The sequence below is a fragment of the Anomaloglossus baeobatrachus genome, chromosome 12 (assembly GCF_048569485.1).
Source record: "Anomaloglossus baeobatrachus isolate aAnoBae1 chromosome 12, aAnoBae1.hap1, whole genome shotgun sequence".
In the NCBI taxonomy this organism is placed as follows: domain Eukaryota; kingdom Metazoa; phylum Chordata; class Amphibia; order Anura; family Aromobatidae; genus Anomaloglossus; species Anomaloglossus baeobatrachus.
In genome coordinates, this window is record NC_134364.1 from 113,177,288 (window position 1) to 113,197,422 (window position 20,135).

Here is a 20,135-nt window from a genome sequence, read left to right on the forward strand (position 1 = left end):
TGATGCAATTGTGTACAATGCACTTTGATTTTTATGTATTGTATGCCTTTTTTGCATAAGTGTTTAATACATTTTGATATCTTTTATCTTATCTGGTGACTTTAAGGCTACATTTTTTATAGGTTCAATATCTGTAAGGGAGCCTTTCACAATTTACCCTATTTGAAACTGGGTTCTAGTCCCTGGCCTACACTGGGAGGTGATGGGGTAAACTTTGCTGGTTGTCAGATGTGTTTTCTACATGTAATGACTGACAGTCTGATCGCCTATTCTACATCGCACACTGGTAACGCTCACTTTGGAGGCGGAGTCTCAGTGAGATCTATGTCCGGCCCATAGATCTTAATAGCTCATTTACATATTAAGAAAAATGTTAATTTATCTAGAATTTAGCATCGGATCACAGATATCAAGGTATCGTTTTATTAATCTGCCAATGACCTATGTGCCCATAGGGGACCCTAAATTAAGCCTGTGTGTAACGTACCTGCGTTCCGGTTGCTCATCACCACTTTATATCTCCATTGGGATTCGGAAATATATTTGGACAGCTGGACCGCTCTGCTCTTGAAGTCTTCCGATGCCAAATCGTTGAGGACAGAGTCTTTAATAAGGTCGACCTGTTCTTTCAACATTTTTAGGAAAGTGTCCAGCACAACCTCGTCCACCAAAAAGCCGCTGAGCCTTCTGGTGAATGGTTTCAGATCGATATAGTCACATCTCACCAGGTCCCAAATATTATTCTGAGAGTGGTCTCCAGTGCTGCTCAGGTCACTGAGGATCACGCTGCTGCTGTTATGTAGGGGGCTTTCCACGGGAGACGTGACCAGCGCAGGCTCCCCTTTCTCCGTGCTGCTGTCCAGGCTAGTCAGCCGGCCAACCTTCACTTCCAGGTCTTCTTCACCTCCTTCCATAGCGTAGACGTCAGGAAGGGGCGGCTCGGAGGACAGATCTGCTGCCGATGTAAACATTAAGGAGAAGAGGTTTTCCAGGAGTTCCAACTTTAGTGGTGAAGGCAGTAGGTGCAAATAATACTGGCACTTGGTAAAATACTGTAAAAAAAGATCTGAATGCTCTGCGAAGAGAAAGAACAAAGGAAACTGGATGAATAAGATTAACTCCTTCTCTCCAGGGCATTTTTTCATTTTTTTGCCCCCCCTTTCAGAAGTCGAGTTCTATTTTTTAAGGGAATCTGTCAGCAGGTTTTGCTATGTAATCTGAGAGCAGAATGATGTAGGGGCAAAGAGACTAATTACAGCGATGTGTCACTTACTGGGCTACTTGGTGCAGTTTTGATAGAATCCCTGTTTTCTCTGCTGTAGATGTAGCAGTGGTCAGAATGAACAGCTGTGTATCACCCCGCCCACATCACTAATTGGCAGATTCTTGTCTACAGTGTCAGCAAGCAGCCAATCAGTGATGGGGGTGGGGGTTACACCGAACAACTGGACTGCTGTGCAGGTGAGTACTAGTCAGGCAGTGATAATCTCCTGCTGATAAAGAAGGGAATTTTGTTTACTTACCGTAACTTCCTTTTCTTCTAGCTCCTATTGGGAGACCCAGACAATTGGGTGTATAGCTTCTGCCTCCGGAGGCCACACAAAGTATTACACTTTAAAAGCGTAACCCCTCCCCTCTGCCTATACACCCTCCCGTGCATCACGGGCTCCTCAGTTTTGGTGGAAAAGCAGGAAGGAGGAAACTTATAAATTGGTCTAAGGTAAATTCAATCCGAAGGATGTTCGGAGAACTGAAAACCATGAACCAAAAGAACAATTCAACATGAACTACATGTGTACACAAAAGAACAAACAGCCCGAAGGGAACAGGGGCGGGTGCTGGGTCTCCCAATAGGAGCTAGAAGAAAAGGAATTTCTCTATCGTTTCATTGGGGGACACAGGACCATGGGTTATGCTGCTGTCACTAGGAGGCTGACACTAAGTAAACAGAAAAAGTTAGCTCCTCCCCAGCAGTATAACCCCTGAGCCGGAGGCGGGCTCAATCAGTTTTTTGCTTAGTGTCGTAGGAGGCTGATGTGGGCCGACTGGGCCCCCTTCAGCCACTTGATTTTTTGCGTAATTTTTTTCATTTTTTCTCAGCGACGCTCGTCGCTCTCATCTGTGGTACTTCTCTGTTTCTGCAGGTATCGTACTTCTCTTCCTCAGCTCTCGCAGCCCGGTGGGTACCACTCCCTAGGGTCGCAGAGGTTTGAGTCTTCGGGTCCTCGCCCCCGTCCATTCCCACGGTACCAATCCCTGGTGTGTTCGTGTGGGGCAGAATCTTCCTGGGCAACCCCTATCCGCTCTGCGGTATCACCCCAAAGGGCGCAAGGGGCTCGGCAAATAGGAACTGGACCACAGCGCGTCTCGATCTAGGATGGGGCCCGCAGCGCTGCTACATTTAGGGGCTTCCCCCCCACCAGCGTCCACCTCCCTGCCTTCTTCAGCCGGCTTCCTGGTGCCCGCAGCCATCCCTTCTGCGAGCGGAGCACACAGGAGCATGTGCAGAGTCCCAGCCTCCACTCCGGAGCGCACCGCGGATCAGGTAGGACACCCTTCCTACCTTCTCCCCTCTGGCGCCTGCAGAAATTTAGGCCCCGGTCTGGGCCTAGTCGCCGGCCACCCCCGCTACGTCCGCGGAGCTCCCTGCAGACGCCTAGGTCGGGCGGATTCGATTCGCGGCTGCGACGCCGCATTGCGACCGGGTCGCCGGCGCTGCCTCTGCCCGCGCGGCAGCATCAAAATTTAGCCCCGGCTTCGGCCTGGTCCTCAGCGTCCCAGGCTGCGACGCCGCCGCCTTGCATCCGGGTCCGCCGGCGCCGCCTCTGCCCACGTGGCAGCGCTAAGATTTAGCCCCCGGCACCGGCCTGGTCCTCGGCGTCCCAGGCTGCGACGCCGCCGCCTTGCATCCGGGTCCGCCGGCGCCGCCTTGCGGCCAGGTCCGCCGCCGCTGCCTCTGCCCACGCGGCAGCGTCAAAATTTAGCCCCCGGTTTCGGCCTGGTACTCGGCGTCCCAGGCCCGCCTCCTGCGCAGCGCTATTGGCCGCCGGCCTCTCCTTCTCCGCCCTCCCCCAGGCATCACCAGGGGGGTGGGGGATATATTTTTTCCCGCTCCCTCAGTGTTCATTTTATTTAAAAAAAAAAAAAAAAAGAAAAGAAATCAAGCAAAGATTATGGCAGACTCCCGGTCTGCGGATTGCTGAGGCTACAGCAACTTTTTTCGGGGAAAAATCAGAACACACTCTTATACTGTAGTGTATATTTTTTATATTGGGTCGATTTTTTTATTAAAAATACGTGCATGAATTTTCATACATTGACTCCTTCATTGCTTATGCGGGCACTTGTTTTCTATCACGTTTTTTAGTACATAGCGTTTCCAGCTCGACTTTTTAGTGATTTTGGGCCGGTAAGCCCAAGACTCGGTCCCCTCTTTTGTGAGTTATTTTCAAGAAGATGTCAGATTGCTGTTGACCCCTGCCGGCTGGTAACGCCCTGTCTCAGGCCATAACTCCCCTCGCTACGTCCCTCGGGTTCGTGCGCATGCGCCGCCTCTCCGGCCGATGCTCGGTCATACCATCCATAGGGCTGGCGCAATCCCCTCGGGGAGGTGAGTCCCGTACCAGGGACCTTTTCTCCTATGCTGGAAGCGGACCCGCCAGGTCTCGTCCTTGTGGCCCCCCAGTTTCCACTTATCCCCCAGGTCCAGACTGTCCTTCCTCCGGCAGTCTTCCGACCTCTCGGGTGATGGGCCAGGCTTCCACCTCTGCTGGATTCCGAGCGGGACCTAGATGTCTTGGCGCATGACGAATAGCCTGCTACAAATGGTGAGTCAAGCCGTAAGGCTACGGCCAGCCCTCTTCTCTCCGTGCACGCAGGTCTCCCTTAAGACATTTGAAGCAGACCCTTATGTGCTCAGAGGACATCCAGAGCTCGCCGAGTTACCGCGGGCTCACAGACAACTACCAGTCACGAAGTTGACCAGCAGTAAGTCTTGTCATTGTCTTTTTTCCCTTCTCCAAGGCGATTTCGGAGAGAAGGGGCATACTAAACTGGAGTCGCTGATGATCACAGACGGCAACCAGACACGGCGTTTACCAGCGGTAAGTCGTGTTATTGTCATTTTCATCCCCCCAAAGGGCCCTGGAGAGAGGGGGCATGCCTCCTTGCAGGGAACAAGGTGGGGGCCACTGCGGTTTTGGCAGTGGAAATTCAGTTCGCACGGTGACTGCGTGATCATGGATAGTCCCCGGACGCGATTTTTCCCAGTGGTAAGTCCGTTTATTGTCTTGCCCCTTCTCGAAGGGGGCTCCGAAAGGAAGCGGCACGCTACCTTTTATGCAACCCTCCTGGGTTCCTCCGGGCTTCTCGTCTCTATCGTGCCGCTCCGCAGGGACTTCGCGGACACCATACGCAGCGGTTCACGTCCCACCTATGCCGACCCAGGGCTGGGTATCTTCTTCAGTGAGTACCCTCTTTTCACAAACCTGATGTCTGCCCGCTACTCGGCCTGAGCCTCTAGCATCAGTGTGCCCACCATCGAGACCTCTGACTCAGGATCAGGAACGCAGATTCGACATCTAGGAAGTCGCTGACTTTTTTTCCGACTTTCGGGAACACCCTTTCGGAGATAGGCGAGTCTAGTTTATCCCTAGGCTACGTCAGGGTAGACTACTCTCTCCCCTAGGCTACGTAAGGGAAGGGTATATCCCTTTCCCGGCATCGGCCCTGATGCACCAGGATCGTTCCCTCACACAGCCCCGTCCACGCCGCAACCGTCTGGAAGCCTTTATCCCTACAACAGCCATCTCCGCCTTGCATGGCTGCGGACCGTTCCAGCCTTCTAAAAACGCTTGCAGGGATCACTGTCCCTACGCATCCTACTCTGCGGAGCTGCTAGGCTCTCTCCGCCCAGAAACGACCGGGAGGCCCAGAGTCTCCCTTCAAGGACCCTCGCCTTGAGGTTTAGACCTCATCACCCTCTAGGAAGCTTCCCCTTCCTCGCTTCTAGGGTAGCTGAGCTACCGGAAGGAGTCCTCCCAGACCCGGCCTGGTCCGGTCCATCATCCCTCAGGCACAGTATTCGAGCGGTTCAGGGGTGGCTACTCCTCACGCAGGAGTAGTTTCCCTCCGGACACAGAGCCCCGTGTGCTCTTTGCCTCCCGCTCCCGTTTCTTCCTTCCTCCTCTGGAGCTTATTATCAACCGTCACCAGCCTCCCGTGCTAGGGTATGCTATCCCACCATTCCTCGGCACGGTACCGAGGGACACCCCTAGAGCGTCGTCTCTCCTTCAACATTCCGGACTTCAGAGCCAGTTGGCTAGCCCGGTTACAATTTCTTCTCTAGGTCGTGGTTACCCAGCCAGGTTCCAGTCGGACCAGGCCACAGCGGTGATGTGCATCATCCACTAGGAAGACGCAGAGAGTGTCATGGCAAGGGAGAGGCCAAGAAGATCTTGCTCTGGGACGCGTCCCTTCACTCGCTAATCTCGGCAGCACATCCCTAGCGTGGACGCTTGGACGGCCGATTTCCCCTGTAGGATAGACCTCGCGTAGGTAAAGGGCTCCAACACGGAAATCACCAGCCGGATCTCTGGCGAAGGAAGACCTCCGGTCGTGGATCTTTTTGGCCTTCCGGCCCAAATCTCAGTCAATGGTGCTTCGAGTATGCTCCTGCTCTGGACTAAATGACGACGCCCTAGACTGGTCGTGTAGCCTGTTCAGGCTATCGTGCATCTTCCCGCGGCTTCCTATGGTCTCGAGGGTTCTCAAGATGGACCAAGGCAAGCGATAGCTCGGGAGTGACCCAGGCGAGCATGGTTCACATAATTTACTCATCTCCTCGCAAATGCCCCGTGGCTCCTTCCAGACCGCAAAATTCTTCCGGGTCGGGGCCCCGCTATTCTACCAGGACTCAGAAGTCCCAAGTTTCATGGCCTCACCAGTGGATCCCGGGTGCTGGCTCGGTCAGGTCTGTGGACAAGATGATGGCAGACATTGAAGAGGGCCGGAAATACAGTTTCCTCGAAGATTTGTTTCATCGTTCAATAGAAATGTGGGACCTTAATCCAGTGATGGGTTCGCGCAAGGTACCCCTTTTTTCCCTGCTCCCACCTGTTTTGATAGGTGGGCTCCTCATGGCCATCTGGTTGTTACAGACGGCATCAGGGCGGACAGCCCTCTTGTCGTTGTTTCCCCCCTTTTCCAGCTCCGCCAGCAGGACAAGGGGGGGCTCCAGCCAGAACCTTTCGTTTCTGGCCAAGACATCTCGTTGTTCCTTCCAGCAGAGGACTTTAGGTTTCGGTTTTTCGGTTCTAGGCTCCTCTCTCAGCCTAAAAGGGGCATAGTTTGTTCCAGGGCTGGTACGAGTACTCAGTCTTTCGTGTCTGCAGGACACCATTTTTCGGTTACACCGACCGTCAGTCCATCCTTCCACCCTTGCCCAAGAAGCATATGCCGGCGCCAAGGGCCAGAATTTCACATGGATCCTTCCTCCATCTGTGAAGACTATCGCATGAAGGACGGACTTCCGCCGCGGTCTAGCGAGCAAGGGGCACCCTTGAACGATTGGACTCCAGTCGTCGATCGACCAGGTCCTCTGGTCCGCCACCCGCTCTAGTCGGCATACCTTGACTATTTTCTACCAGGTTCACACCCAAGCTTCGGCAAAGGCCAGTCTTGGCGTAAGGTTTGCGGGTGGCATTGGCACACCTGTAACAACGTTCAAATGGAGAGGTAAATAGAATGGAAACTTCAGCTCACCTGCTGCCCAGACTGCTCAGCCTTGCGGGTGCCTAGGATCCTTCGGTTTATCCCAACCGGTAACAGGCAACGTGGAGTGTAGAAGGAAATGATCCGGCACAAAATCTCCTTAGGTAAAAACATCCAAAATTTATTGAAACATCATTAAAAAACAGCGTGAAGACCAAGTATCCACTCAGATGGTAGGCATGGGGATCATGATAACTTAACGCGTTTCGGACTGTTATAAAAGCAAAAAAAGTCCTTAATCATAAGTGTCTCATGAACACTGCAGAGCTACTAAAATAGACTGATCTGAAGAGTAAGTAAGAGGGAGGAGTGGAGGTATGCTAATTACATGCAAACATCAGGTGGAGGTCAGGATTGATGGAGTCACCCTTCAATTGGGAATATGTGTTTAATATGTGAGATTAATTGTATATAAAGAAAAACAGAAAGGGGGGGAAAACAGATATGTAAAAATAAAAATAAATATGAATATAAATATGAAAATGAAATGAAAATAAATACAAATATAAATATAAAAAGTGGGAATAAAGGTAAAAATAACAACGAAATGGTATCAATTGGTTAGATGGGTTTTGGATAATGAGATTTATATGTCCAATGTATCAAATCTGTATTAAATCATTCACATAATCTAATATGAATATATATATAATCAACACCCATACGGGGATCGACACTATTCATATGTGTGTGCATAAATCTCCCTTCGATCTGTGTGGGGGGGGGGGGGGGGAAAGGGGGAAAGTGGGTAGGGAATAACCTGGAAAAATAATCAGATTAATCAAATCCTTATATTGGGGAGGATTAGGAGGGCCCATCAAAAACTACCCTGTAAATATCTATATATCCCCTATAATACGAGCAGATCGGGCAGATTTCTGATCTGCTGAAATGAGAGTATATACATCCTCTGTAATACAAGCAGATCGGGCTCATTTCGGATAGCTGCTGAAGTGGGACTTTATATATCTCTTATAATACGAGCAGATTGAACAGATTTCTGATTGCTACTGAGGTAGGGGTATATATATATCTCCTATAATACGAGCAGATCGGACAGAAATCTGATTGTTGTTGAACCATGCTGTGTATGTGGATCGTACATTTTGAGAGCAGATACTCGGCACTTGTGAATGACAGGTATAAACTAGAGAAATGCAGGGAATAATCTAGAAAAATGGTCAGATCAGTCATGTCCATATATTTTGGGAAGGATTAGGAGGGCCCATCGAAAACCACCCTGTGAATATCTATATATCCCCTATAATATAAGCAGATCGGGCAGAATTTTAATTACTGCAGAAATGGGGGTATATGTATCCCCTATAATGCGAGCAGATCGGGCAGATTTTTGATTGCTGCTGAAGTGAGAGTATATATATCCTCTATAATACGAGTAAATCGAGCAGATTTCAGATAGCTGCTAAAGTGGGAGTTTATACATCTTCTGTAATACGAGCAGATCGGGCAGATTTCTGATTGCTGCTGAAGTGAGAGTATATATATCCTCTATAATACGAGTAAATCGGGTACATCTCAGATAGCTGCTAAAGTGGGAGTTTATACATCTTCTGTAATACGAGCAGATCGGGCAGAATTCTGATTGCTGCTGAAGTGAGAGTATATATATATCCTCTGTAATACGAGTAAATCGGGCAGATTTCAGATAGCTGCTAAAGTGGGAGTTTATACATCTTCTGTAATACGAGCAGATCGGGCAGAATTCTGATTGCTGCTGAAGTGAGAGTATATATATATCCTCTGTAATACGAGCAGATCTGGCACATTTCAGATAGCTGCTAAAGTGGGAGTTTATACATCCCCTATAATACGAGCAGATTGAGCAGATTTCTGATTACTGCTGAAGTGGGAGTTTATACATCCCCTATAATACGAGCAGATTAATATCTAATATACGATACATCGGAAGCCTCTATTGCGGCTAAATACAGTTCATTATACTGGATCTCCCTCCTTTTTGGCATATTTCAAAGCGAAGACCAATTTATAGTACCACATTTTTATGATCACATACCTTGTTTTTTCTGCGAGCTACATCAGGTGATCCTAGGAGAGCATATCTCTCCAAATATGGATACCCTGGGTTTCCTTGACTGCGAGGAACGGAGAAAAAGATTGGAGGATGTTTTTTCTGATCAGATCAATCCTGGCAATACACAAACTAATCGCCAGCAGAGTGAGCCGACATTTACCTTTTGGGACTTAGAAAAACTTTCCATCCAGCGCCTCAAAACATGGTGGGATTCTATGACCTTACACAAATATATGGATAAGAGTATGATCCCAAGAGGTTTACGAATCAAGAAATCCCCTACTTTCACCTTTTCGGATGAATTCATGGTCAGCTGGAATTCAGTCCTCTCCTCTTGCTCTTTGAAGTTAATGGACTTAATCGTTACTGAGGAACAAAAACGCATTCAAAATCTTGATGGACAGATCAAAAAAGTACACACCTATTTGGTGGAAACATATGATCCTACAGACTTTGATAGACTTAACATACGACTCAGGAGTGCCATTGATAAAGCTGAGTCGGACATTATGGATTTGAAGCAGAATAAATATAGAAGGGACACCAGAGACTACGAGTCTAACCAGGTTTATACCTGGCATCTCCACACTAAATCCAAATCCATCCTGAGAAAGCAAAATCAAACACAGCAGAAAGGAAGGAATGTCTATTTTTCTTCTACGGAGAACGAATCAGCTAATGACAGCACCAGTTCATACGATTCCCATGGAAGTAATCACCCCTCCAGCGCTTCAAAAAACTCGCTGGCAAGAAACATAAATCGCGGAGAGGTGGAAGAAAACATAAATGGAGGGGAAAAGAGATACTACCTCAGATCCAGGAAGCGTCGATACTGGAGAAATTAGAACAACAGGATTCCCCGGAGATTATTGTTTTAAACCTTTCTGCTTCTATCTTGGACTCTACTCAAATCAATGTCCTCCAAAAGGGGCTTAATTTTGCTCCAACCAATAGAGCGGATTTATTTCAAACTATTACTGACATTAATAAATTTATGAGAAATCTTACAGTAAAAAGGCATTTCTTCAATAATGAAGTTAGAGAAGGCATAGAGCATGAACCATCGGATCCAGCTACTACCAATCTTAATAACATACCTTTACATTTGAGCCTCAAGGAACAAATTGCGATCACTCAGTTGCAGGAACTGGGCAATTTTCATATCAAAACACCAATTCCCCCTAGTTTTTCCACCAAAAATCCCAGTTTTTATCCAATTGCATCTAGAACCCCCCTAATGGATACTTTCCAGGACCTTATGGAAACAGAGGTTAGGAGCATACTGTCTAAAAAATCTCAGACTTGTAACAACCTTACATTTGGGGAGAGGAAAGCCCTTAGGGATCTGAAACACAATGACAATATTGTGATACGTAGGGCTGATAAAGGAGGGGCAGTGGTGGTGCTCGATAGTGGCTTATACGTTAAAGGGATTAATGCGACCTTGAGGGATGAATCTACATACAAAAAACTCCCATGTGACCCCACATCAGATATTTCATCTAAACTACAAGCCCTTTTATTAAGAGGCTTCGAATGGGGCATTTTTACTAAGAAAATCCAGGAGTACCTTTTTGTGGAATCCCCTATTTGCCCCATATTTCAAGGCCTTCCCAAGGTCCACAAGAATCTATTTCCCCCCCCACTTAGACCTATAGTGGCCAGTACAGGATCCCTATTGAGTAATCTGAGCAACTGGTTGGATCACCAGATCCAACCATTAATGAAGCGCACTGTAGGCTACATCAGGGACACTAAAAATCTACTACAGAGTTTAGAGAAAATTCCTTGGACGGAGGACTCCTATTGGATTATGAGTGATGTCATTTCACTATACCCCAGTATTCCACACAGGGAAGCCATCCAAGCCCCTTATTTTCACCTTGAGAAATATAGTCCATTGGATGATGTAGTGAAAGAGTACATTCTCATGGTGACAGGTTTTTTACTAACCCACAATTTTTTTGAATTCAATGGCGATTTTTATCTCCAGATAGCGGGTTGTCCGATGGGAGCAAGTTTCTCCTGTGCCTTGGCGAACATCTACATGGCCTACTGGGAGGAACAGTACATCTACACGGATAATAATCCCTTTATGGATACCCTCGTCTGGTATGCTAGATATATAGACGACCAGATTTTAATTTGTAAAACTGGTCAATTTGACACCCCCCAGGAGGCCATGAATAATATGACATATTTTGACAATAATTCTCTCAATCTAAAATTCGATATGAATTTATATATGGAAACAGCTCCTTTTTTGGATGTCCTACTATCTGGAGAACCAGCCACAGGCTCGATACAGTCCACCTTATTCAGGAAGCCCATTAGTGGAAATTCTACCCTTTATGCCACCAGCTGCCATGCACCCCACACCATTAATAACTTACCTGTGGGGGAACTTCTACGAGCCAAACGTTTGTGCTCTACTGAAACTTCCTACCATAAAGAAGCTAGTAACATCAAGGGGAGACTTGGTAGGAGAGGATACTCAGACTTAACCCTTAGGAGGGCTTCCTCTATTGCTGCTAGTCGATCCAGGGCCACACTATTGATTGACCGTCCTACATCCCCTAGGATTGGAGACCGTGTAACATTTTCCACACCCTTCAGCACAGATTTTTTCAAAATTAAACAAACCATTCTACGTTTTGTCCCCCTACTTTGTCAGGATATTACCTTGAACCACATCCTTCGATCAGGTGTAAATATAGTAGCCAGGAAGGCAAATACTATAGGCAACTCAGTTGCGCCCAGTAGATATGCCCCCAATAAATCCAGTAAATCGGGCAAGAACTGGCTTAGTATCCAGGGTTCCTTTAAATGTGGATCCAATCGCTGCGGACTCTGCAAGTTTATGCTGAATAATAAATTCATTTTGGGTAGCAATGGGGAGAAATTTGAAATCAGGACTTTCATCAATTGCTCTTCTACACACATTATTTATGTAGCTACATGTACTTTATGTTGTAAGAACTATGTGGGTTGTACCTCACGTGCTCTGAGGACGAGAATTTCAGAACATTTACGCATCCCCATAGCTGCCCAGGACAAAACTTCTTTGAGCTATGCTACACTTGTCAGGAAGCGTTACCTATCAGGATTGACTAGACATTATATTGAAAACCATGCAGGAGATTTTTCTACACTTAGAATTACGGGCATAGAACATATTCCTAGACCTCCGCGTGGAGGTGATTGGTTTAAAGCCTTACTACTGGCAGAGGCCAAGTGGATTCTTAAGTTGAATTCCAGATACCCTAACGGGTTTAATTATCGCTCCGACCTGAGATTCATTTTTTGATTGACAGATAAGCCCAAGCGCTTATGGTCCTGGAGTTATGGGGTGTTATAATCATGGAGATTATAATCGATTTGAATGTATGTTTCTTTGCCAGTTACGATACACACACGCATCTCTTTGGCATATTTTTGATATATTTATATATATATATTTTTTTGATACATTTAGATGAGTTTAATATGAGCTACATACATATTTATATAGTTACATGATTTATGCCTCTTCACCCCCCATTTTCTCCTCCTCTCTCTTTCCTTTCTCCCCCCCCCACCCCCTCTTTCTCTCTCTTCCTTCCCAAAGGACTTCATCTATATACATTTTCATATTACCGATGAGCCATCTGTTTATCTTTTTCCTTCAGAGAGTGGCATTTTATTTCTACTGGCCAAAACCGTTTAGTCGGGAATTATTATTATAAAAGTTTTTACTATTTATACTCATCAGATTTACGGGGTAGTTTTTGATGGGCCCTCCTAATCCTTCCCAATGTATGGCTATGATTGATCTGATCATTTTTCCAGATTATTCCCTGTATTTCTCTGGTCTACACCTATCATTCACAAGTGCCGAGTGTCTACCCCCAGAATGCACGATCCACATACACAGCATGATATAGCACCAATCAGAAACCTGCCCGATCTGCTCATATTATAGGGAATATATATACCCCCACTTCAGCAGTAATCAGAAATCTGCTCAATCTGCTCGTATTATAGGGGATGTATAAACTCCCACTTTAGCAGTTATCCGAAATCTGCCCGATTTACTCGTATTAGAGGGGATATATATATTCTCACTTCAGCAGCAATCAGAAATCTGCCCGATCTGCTCGTATTATAGGGGATACAGATACCCCCACTTCTGCAGTAATCAGAAATCTGCCCGATCTGCTCATATTGTAGGGGATATATAAATATTCACAGGGTGGTTTTCGATGGGCCCTCCTAATCCCCCCCAAAATATATGGACATGATTGATCTGACCATTTTATTCCCTGTATTTCTCTAGTCTATACCTGTCATTCACGAGCGCCGAGTGTCTGCTCTTAAAAAGTACGATCCACATACACAGCATGATACAACAACGATCAGATATCTGCCCGATCTGCTCGTATTATAGGAGATATATATACCCCCACTTCAGTAGCAATCAGAAATCTGCTTCATCTGCTCGCATTATAAGGGATGTATAAACTCCCACTTCAGCAGCTATCTGAAATGTGCCCGATCTGCTCGTATTACAGAGGATGTATATACTCTCATTTTAGCAGTAATTACAAATCTGCCCGATCTGCTCGTATCATAGGGGATATATAGATATTTACAGGGTAGTTTTTGATGGGCCCTCCTAATCCTCCCCAATATAAGGATATGATTAATCTGATCATTTTTCCAGATTATTCCCTGTATTTCTCTGGTCTACACCTATCATTCACAAGCGCCGAGTATCTACCCCCAGAATGCACGATCCACATACACAGCATGGTATGGCACCAATCAGAAACCTGCCCAATCTGCTCATATTATAGGGAATATATATACCCCCACTTCAGCAGCAATCAGAAATCTGCCCGATCTGCTCGTATTACAGAAGATGTATAAACTCCCACTTTAGCAGCTATCTGAAATCTGCCCGATTTACTCGTATTATAGAGGATATATACTCTCACTTCAGCAGCAATCAGAATTCTGCCCGATCTGCTCGCATTACAGAAGATGTATAAACTCCCACTTTAGCAGCTGAGATGTACCCGATCTGCTCGTATTATAGAGGATATATATACTCTCACTTCAGCAGCAATCAGAAATATGCCCGATCTGCTCGTATTACAGAAGATGTATAAACTCCCACTTTAGCAGCTATCTGAAATCTGCCCGATTTACTCGTATTACAGAGGATATATATATACTCTCACTTCAGCAGCAATCAGAATTCTGCCCGATCTGCTCGTATTACAGAAGATGTATAAACTCCCACTTTAGCAGCTGAGATGTACCCGATCTGCTCGTATTATAGAGGATATATATACTCTCACTTCAGCAGCAATCAGAAATATGCCCGATCTGCTCGTATTACAGAAGATGTATAAACTCCCACTTTAGCAGCTATCTGAAATCTGCCCGATTTACTCGTATTACAGAGGATATATATATTCTCACTTCAGCAGCAATCAGAATTCTGCCCGATCTGCTCGTATTACAGAAGATGTATAAACTCCCACTTTAGCAGCTATCTGAGATGTACCCGATCTGCTCGTATTATAGAGGATATATATATACTCTCACTTCAGCAGCAATCAGAAATATGCCCGATCTGCTCGTATTACAGAAGATGTATAAACTCCCACTTTAGCAGCTATCTGAAATCTGCTCGATTTACTCGTATTATAGAGGATATATATACTCTCACTTCAGCAGCAATCAAAAATCTGCCCGATCTGCTCGCATTATAGGGGATACATATACCCCCATTTCTGCAGTAATTAAAATTCTGCCCGATCTGCTTATATTATAGGGGATATATAGATATTCACAGGGTGGTTTTCGATGGGCCCTCCTAATCCTTCCCAAAATATATGGACATGACTGATCTGACCATTTTTCTAGATTATTCCCTGCATTTCTCTAGTTTATACCTGTCATTCACAAGTGCCGAGTATCTGCTCTCAAAATGTACGATCCACATACACAGCATGGTTCAACAACAATCAGATTTCTGTCCGATCTGCTCGTATTATAGGAGATATATATATACCCCTACCTCAGTAGCAATCAGAAATCTGTTCAATCTGCTCGTATTATAAGAGATATATAAAGTCCCACTTCAGCAGCTATCCGAAATGAGCCCGATCTGCTTGTATTACAGAGGATGTATATACTCTCATTTCAGCAGATCAGAAATATGCCCGATCTGCTCGTATTATAGGGGATATATAGATATTTACAGGGTAGTTTTTGATGGGCCCTCCTAATCCTCCCCAATATAAGGATTTGATTAATCTGATTATTTTTCCAGGTTATTCCCTACCCACTTTCCCCCTGTTCCCCCCCCCCCCCCATACAGATCGAAGGGAGATTTATGCACACACATATGAATAGTGTCGATCCCCGTATGGGTGTTGATTATATATATATATATATTCATATTAGATTATGTGAATGATTTAATACAGATTTGATACATTGGACATATAAATCTCATTATCCAAAACCCATCTAACCAATTGATACCATTTCGTTGTTATTTTTACCTTTATTCCCACTTTTTATATTTATATTTGTATTTATTTTCATTTCATTTTCATATTTATATTCATATTTATTTTTATTTTTACATATCTGTTTTCCCCCCCTTTCTGTTTTTCTTTATATACAATTAATCTCACATATTAAACACATATTCCCAATTGAAGGGTGACTCCATCAATCCTGACCTCCACCTGATGTTTGCATGTAATTAGCATACCTCCACTCCTCCCTCTTACTTACTCTTCAGATCAGTCTATTTTAGTAGCTCTGCAGTGTTCATGAGACACTTATGATTAAGGACTTTTTTTGCTTTTATAACAGTCCGAAACGCGTTAAGTTATCATGATCCCCATGCCTACCATCTGAGTGGATACTTGGTCTTCACGCTGTTTTTTAATGATGTTTCAATAAATTTTGGATGTTTTTACCTAAGGAGATTTTGTGCCGGATCATTTCCTTCTACACTCCACGACACCTGTAACAACGTAGGCGTTTGTAGGTCTGGGTCAAGCCCGGCAAGGGGAAGCGGCTTCCTTCCTATCTCCGGTGATGGTTTTCTTCCCACCCAGGGACTGCTTTTGGACGTCCCATGGTCCTGTGTCCCCCAATGAAACGATAGAGAAAGAAGGATTTTTGTGTACTCACCGTAAAATCTCTTTCTCTGAGTCTTCATTGGGGGACACAGCACCCACCCTGCTTGTGTTTTTTGTTATATATGACATGCCTGTTGCCCCAGTGCCTATAATCCCAGGTCACTGGCCACACGACTGTTCGTCATAGTTTCTTACCTTGTTTTTATCCAGGATTGTTTGGTTCTCCTACTGCTTGTGCACTAAACTGATTGAGCCCGCCTCCGGCTCAGGGGTTATACTGCTGGGGAGGAGCTAACTTTTTCTGTTTACTTAGTGTCAGCCTCCTAGTGACAGCAGCATAACCCATGGTCCTGTGTCCCCCAATGAAGACTCAGAGAAAGAGATTTTACGGTGAGTACACAAAAATCCTTCTTTACGGTAAGTAAACAAAATTCCCTTCTTTGTCGCTCCATTGGGAGACCCAGACAATTGGGACGTCCAAAAGCAGTCCCTGGGTGGGTAAAAGAATACCTCGATAAAAAAGAGCCGAAACGGCCCCCTCTTACAGGTGGGCAACCGCTGCCTGAAGGACTCGCCTACCTAGACTGGCGTCTGCCGAAGCATAGGTATGCACCTGATAGTGTTTCGTGAAAGTGTGCAGACTAGACCAGGTAGCTGCCTGAGACACCTGCTGAGCCGTAGCCCGGTGCCGCAATGCCCAGGACGCACCCACGGCTCTGGTAGAATGGGCTTTCAGCCCTGAAGGAAGCGGAAGCCCAGAAGAACGGTAGGCTTCAAGAATCGGTTCCTTGATCCACCGAGCCAAGGTTGACTTGGAAGCCTGCGACCCCTTACGCTGGCCAGCGACAAGGACAAAGAGCGCATCTGCACGACGCAGGGGCGCCGTGCGAGACACGTAGAACCGGAGTGCTCTCACCAGATCCAAAGAGCGCAAATCCTTTTCACATTGGTGAATTGGATTAGGGCAAAATGAAGGCAAGGAGATATCCTGATTGAGATGAAAAGGGGATACCACCTTAGGGAGAAATTCCGGGACAGGACGCAGAACCACCTTATCCTGGTGAAAAACCAGGAAAGGGGCTTTGCATGACAGCGCTGCAAGCTCCGACACTCTACGGAGCGATGTAACTGCCACTAGAAAAGCCACCTTCTGCGAAAGACGTGATAAAGAGACATCCCGCAGCGGCTCCAAAGGTGGTTTCTGAAGAGCCGTTAGCACCCTGTTAAGGTCCCAGGGTTCCAGCGGACGCTTGTAAGGTGGGACTATGTGGCAAACTCCCTGCAGGAACGTGCGGACCTGCGGAAGCCTGGCCAGGCGCTTTTGAAAAAATACGGAGAGCGCAGATACTTGTCCCTTGAGAGAGCCGAGTGACAAACCCTTGTCCATTCCGGATTGAAGGAATGAAAGAAAAGTGGGTAAGGCAAACGGCCAGGGAGCAAAACCATTATCAGAGCACCAGGATAAGAAGATCCGCCAATATCTGTAATAGATCTTGGCGGACGTTGGTTTCCTGGCCTGTCTCATAGTGGCAATTACATGCTGAGATAATCCTGAAGACGCTAGGAGCCAGGACTCAATGGCCACACAGTCAGGTTGAGGGCCACAGAATTCAGATGGAAAAACGGCCCTTGTGACAGCAAGTCTGGGCGGTCTGGAAGCGCCCACGGTTGACCCACCGTGAGATGCCACAGATCCGGGTACCACGATCGCCTCGGCCAATCTGGAGCAACGAGAATGGCGCGACGACAGTCGGACCTGATCTTGCGTAACACTCTGGGCAGCATTGCCAGAAGAGGAAATACATAAGGCAGTCGAAACTGCGACCAATCCTGAACTAATGCGTCCGCCGCCAGAGCTCTGTGATCCTGAGACCGTGCCATGAAGGCCGGGACCTTGTTGTTGTGTCGTGACGCCATGAGATCAACGTCCGGCGTTCCCCAGCGGCGACAGATCTCTCGAAACACGTCTGGGTGAAGAGACCATTCCCCCGCATCCATGCCCTGACGACTGAGGAAATCTGCTTCCCAGTTTTCTACGCCCGGGATGTAAACTGCGGAGATCGTGGAGGCTGTGGCTTCCACCCACTGCAGAATCCGCCTGACTTCCTGGAAGGCCTGACGACTGCGCGTGCCGCCCTGATGGTTGATGTATGCGACGGCAGTGGCGTTGTCCGACTGTATACGGATCTGTCTGCCCTCCAGCCACCGATGGAAGGCCAATAAGGCTAGATACACCGCCCTTATCTCTAGAACATTGATCTGAAGGGAGGACTCTACCGGAGTCCAGGTTCCCTGAGCCCTGTGGTGGAGGAAAACCGCTCCCCACCCTGACAGGCTCGCGTCCGTGGTGACCACAGCCCAGGTTGGGGGTAGGAAGGATCTTCCTTGCGATAGAGAATTGGGACGGAGCCACCACTGAAGAGACGTCTTGGTTGCAAGGGACAGAGAGACGTTCCTGTCGAGGGAAGTCGACCTCCTGTCCCATTTGCGGAGAATGTCCCATTGGAGTGGCCGCAGATGGAATTGCGAACGGCACTGCCTCCATCGCTGCCACCATCTTCCCCAGGAAGTGCATGAGGCGCCTCAAGGGGTATGACTGACCCCGAAGAAGAGATTGTACCCCTGCCTGCAGGGACAGCTGTTTGTCCAGCGGTAGCTTGACTACCGCTGACTGTGTATGAAACTCCATCCTGAGGTAAGTCAGCGATTGGGTCGGTGTCAACTGGGATTTTGGGAAGTTGATTATCCACCCGAACTGCTGGAGAGTCGCCAGAGCGACTAAGGCTGTGTTGACACGCCACCCGAGAAGGTGCCCTGACTAGGAGATCGTCTAAGTAGGGAATCACCGAGTGGCCCTGAGAGTGTAGGACCGCCACCACGGATGCCATGACTTTGGTAAACACCCGTGGGGCTGTCGCCAGGCCGAAAGGCAATGCCACGAACTGAAGGTGCTCGTTCCCGATGGCGAAACGCAAGAAGCGTTGATGTTCGGGTGCGATCGGCACATGGAGATAAGCATCCTTGATGTCGATCGATGCTAGGAAGTCTCCTTGTGACATCGAGGCGATGACCGAACGGAGAGATTCCATCCGAAACAGTCTGGTGCTCACATGTCTGTTGAGCAGTTTGAGGTCCAGAACGGGACGGAATGATCCGTCCTTCTTTGGCACCACGAACAAGTTGGAGTAAAAGCCGCGACCATGTTCCTGAGGGGGAACAGGGATCACAACTCCCTCTGTCTTCAGAGTGGCCACTGCCTGAAAAAGTGCGTCGGCCCGAGCGGGGGGCGGAGAGGTTCTGAAGAAGCGAGTCTGAGGACGAGAGCTGAACTCTATCCTGTAACCGTGAGACAGAATGTCTCTCACCCATCGGTCTTGAACATGTGGCCACCAGGCGTCGCAAAAGCGGGAGAGCCTGCCACCGACCGAGGATGCGGTTCGGGGATGCCGAGAGTCATGAGGAGGCCGCCTTGGAGGCAGCGCCTCCGGCGGCCTTTTGGGGGCGTGACTTAGCCCGCCACGCATAGGAGTTCCTCTGACCTTTCTCCGGCCTGCTGGACGAAGAGGATTGGGGCTTGGCGGAGGGACGAAAGGACCGAAACCTCGATTGAATTTTCCGTTGCTGAGGTCTCTTAGGTTTGGACTGGGGTAAGGAGGAGTCCTTTCCCTTGGATTCCTTAATAATCTCATCCAATCGGTCGCCAAACAATCGGTCGCCAGAAAACGGCAAACCGGTTAAGAACCTCTTGGAGGCAGAGTCTGCCTTCCATTCGCACAGCCACATGGCCCTGCGGACTGCCACAGAATTAGCGGATGCCACCGCTGTACGGCTAGCAGAATCTAGGACTGCGTTCATGGCGTAGGAAGAAAAAGCTGACGCTTGAGAAGTCAGAGACGCAACCTGCGGAGCAGAATTACGTGTGACAGCATTAATCTCAGTCAGACAAGCCGAGATAGCTTGGAGTGCCCACACGGCTGCAAAGGCCGGGGCAAAAGACGCGCCCGTGGCTTCAAAGATGGATTTCACCAGGAGCTCTATCTGCCTGTCAGTAGCATCCTTTAACGATGAGCCATCTGCCACCGATACCACAGATCTAGCCGCCAATCTAGAGACTGGAGGATCCACCTTGGGACATTGAGCCCACCCCTTAACGACTTCAGCGG

At 47.5% G+C, this 20,135-nt stretch overlaps 1 protein-coding gene across 2 annotated transcripts in view; it reads right to left on the reverse strand.

Moving 5' to 3' along the window:
* ZFYVE26 (zinc finger FYVE-type containing 26) overlaps window positions 1-20,135 on the reverse strand; it is a 269,476-nt gene that overhangs the window by 220,618 nt on the left and 28,723 nt on the right. The window contains exon 5 of one of the 2 annotated variants that reach the window (XM_075329889.1): window positions 488-952. In XM_075329889.1, the coding sequence (XP_075186004.1) occupies window positions 488-952 (465 nt within the window). Of the gene's footprint in view, window positions 1-487; window positions 1,076-20,135 lie in introns of both variants that reach the window. The other variant, XM_075329888.1, reaches the window with a different exon arrangement.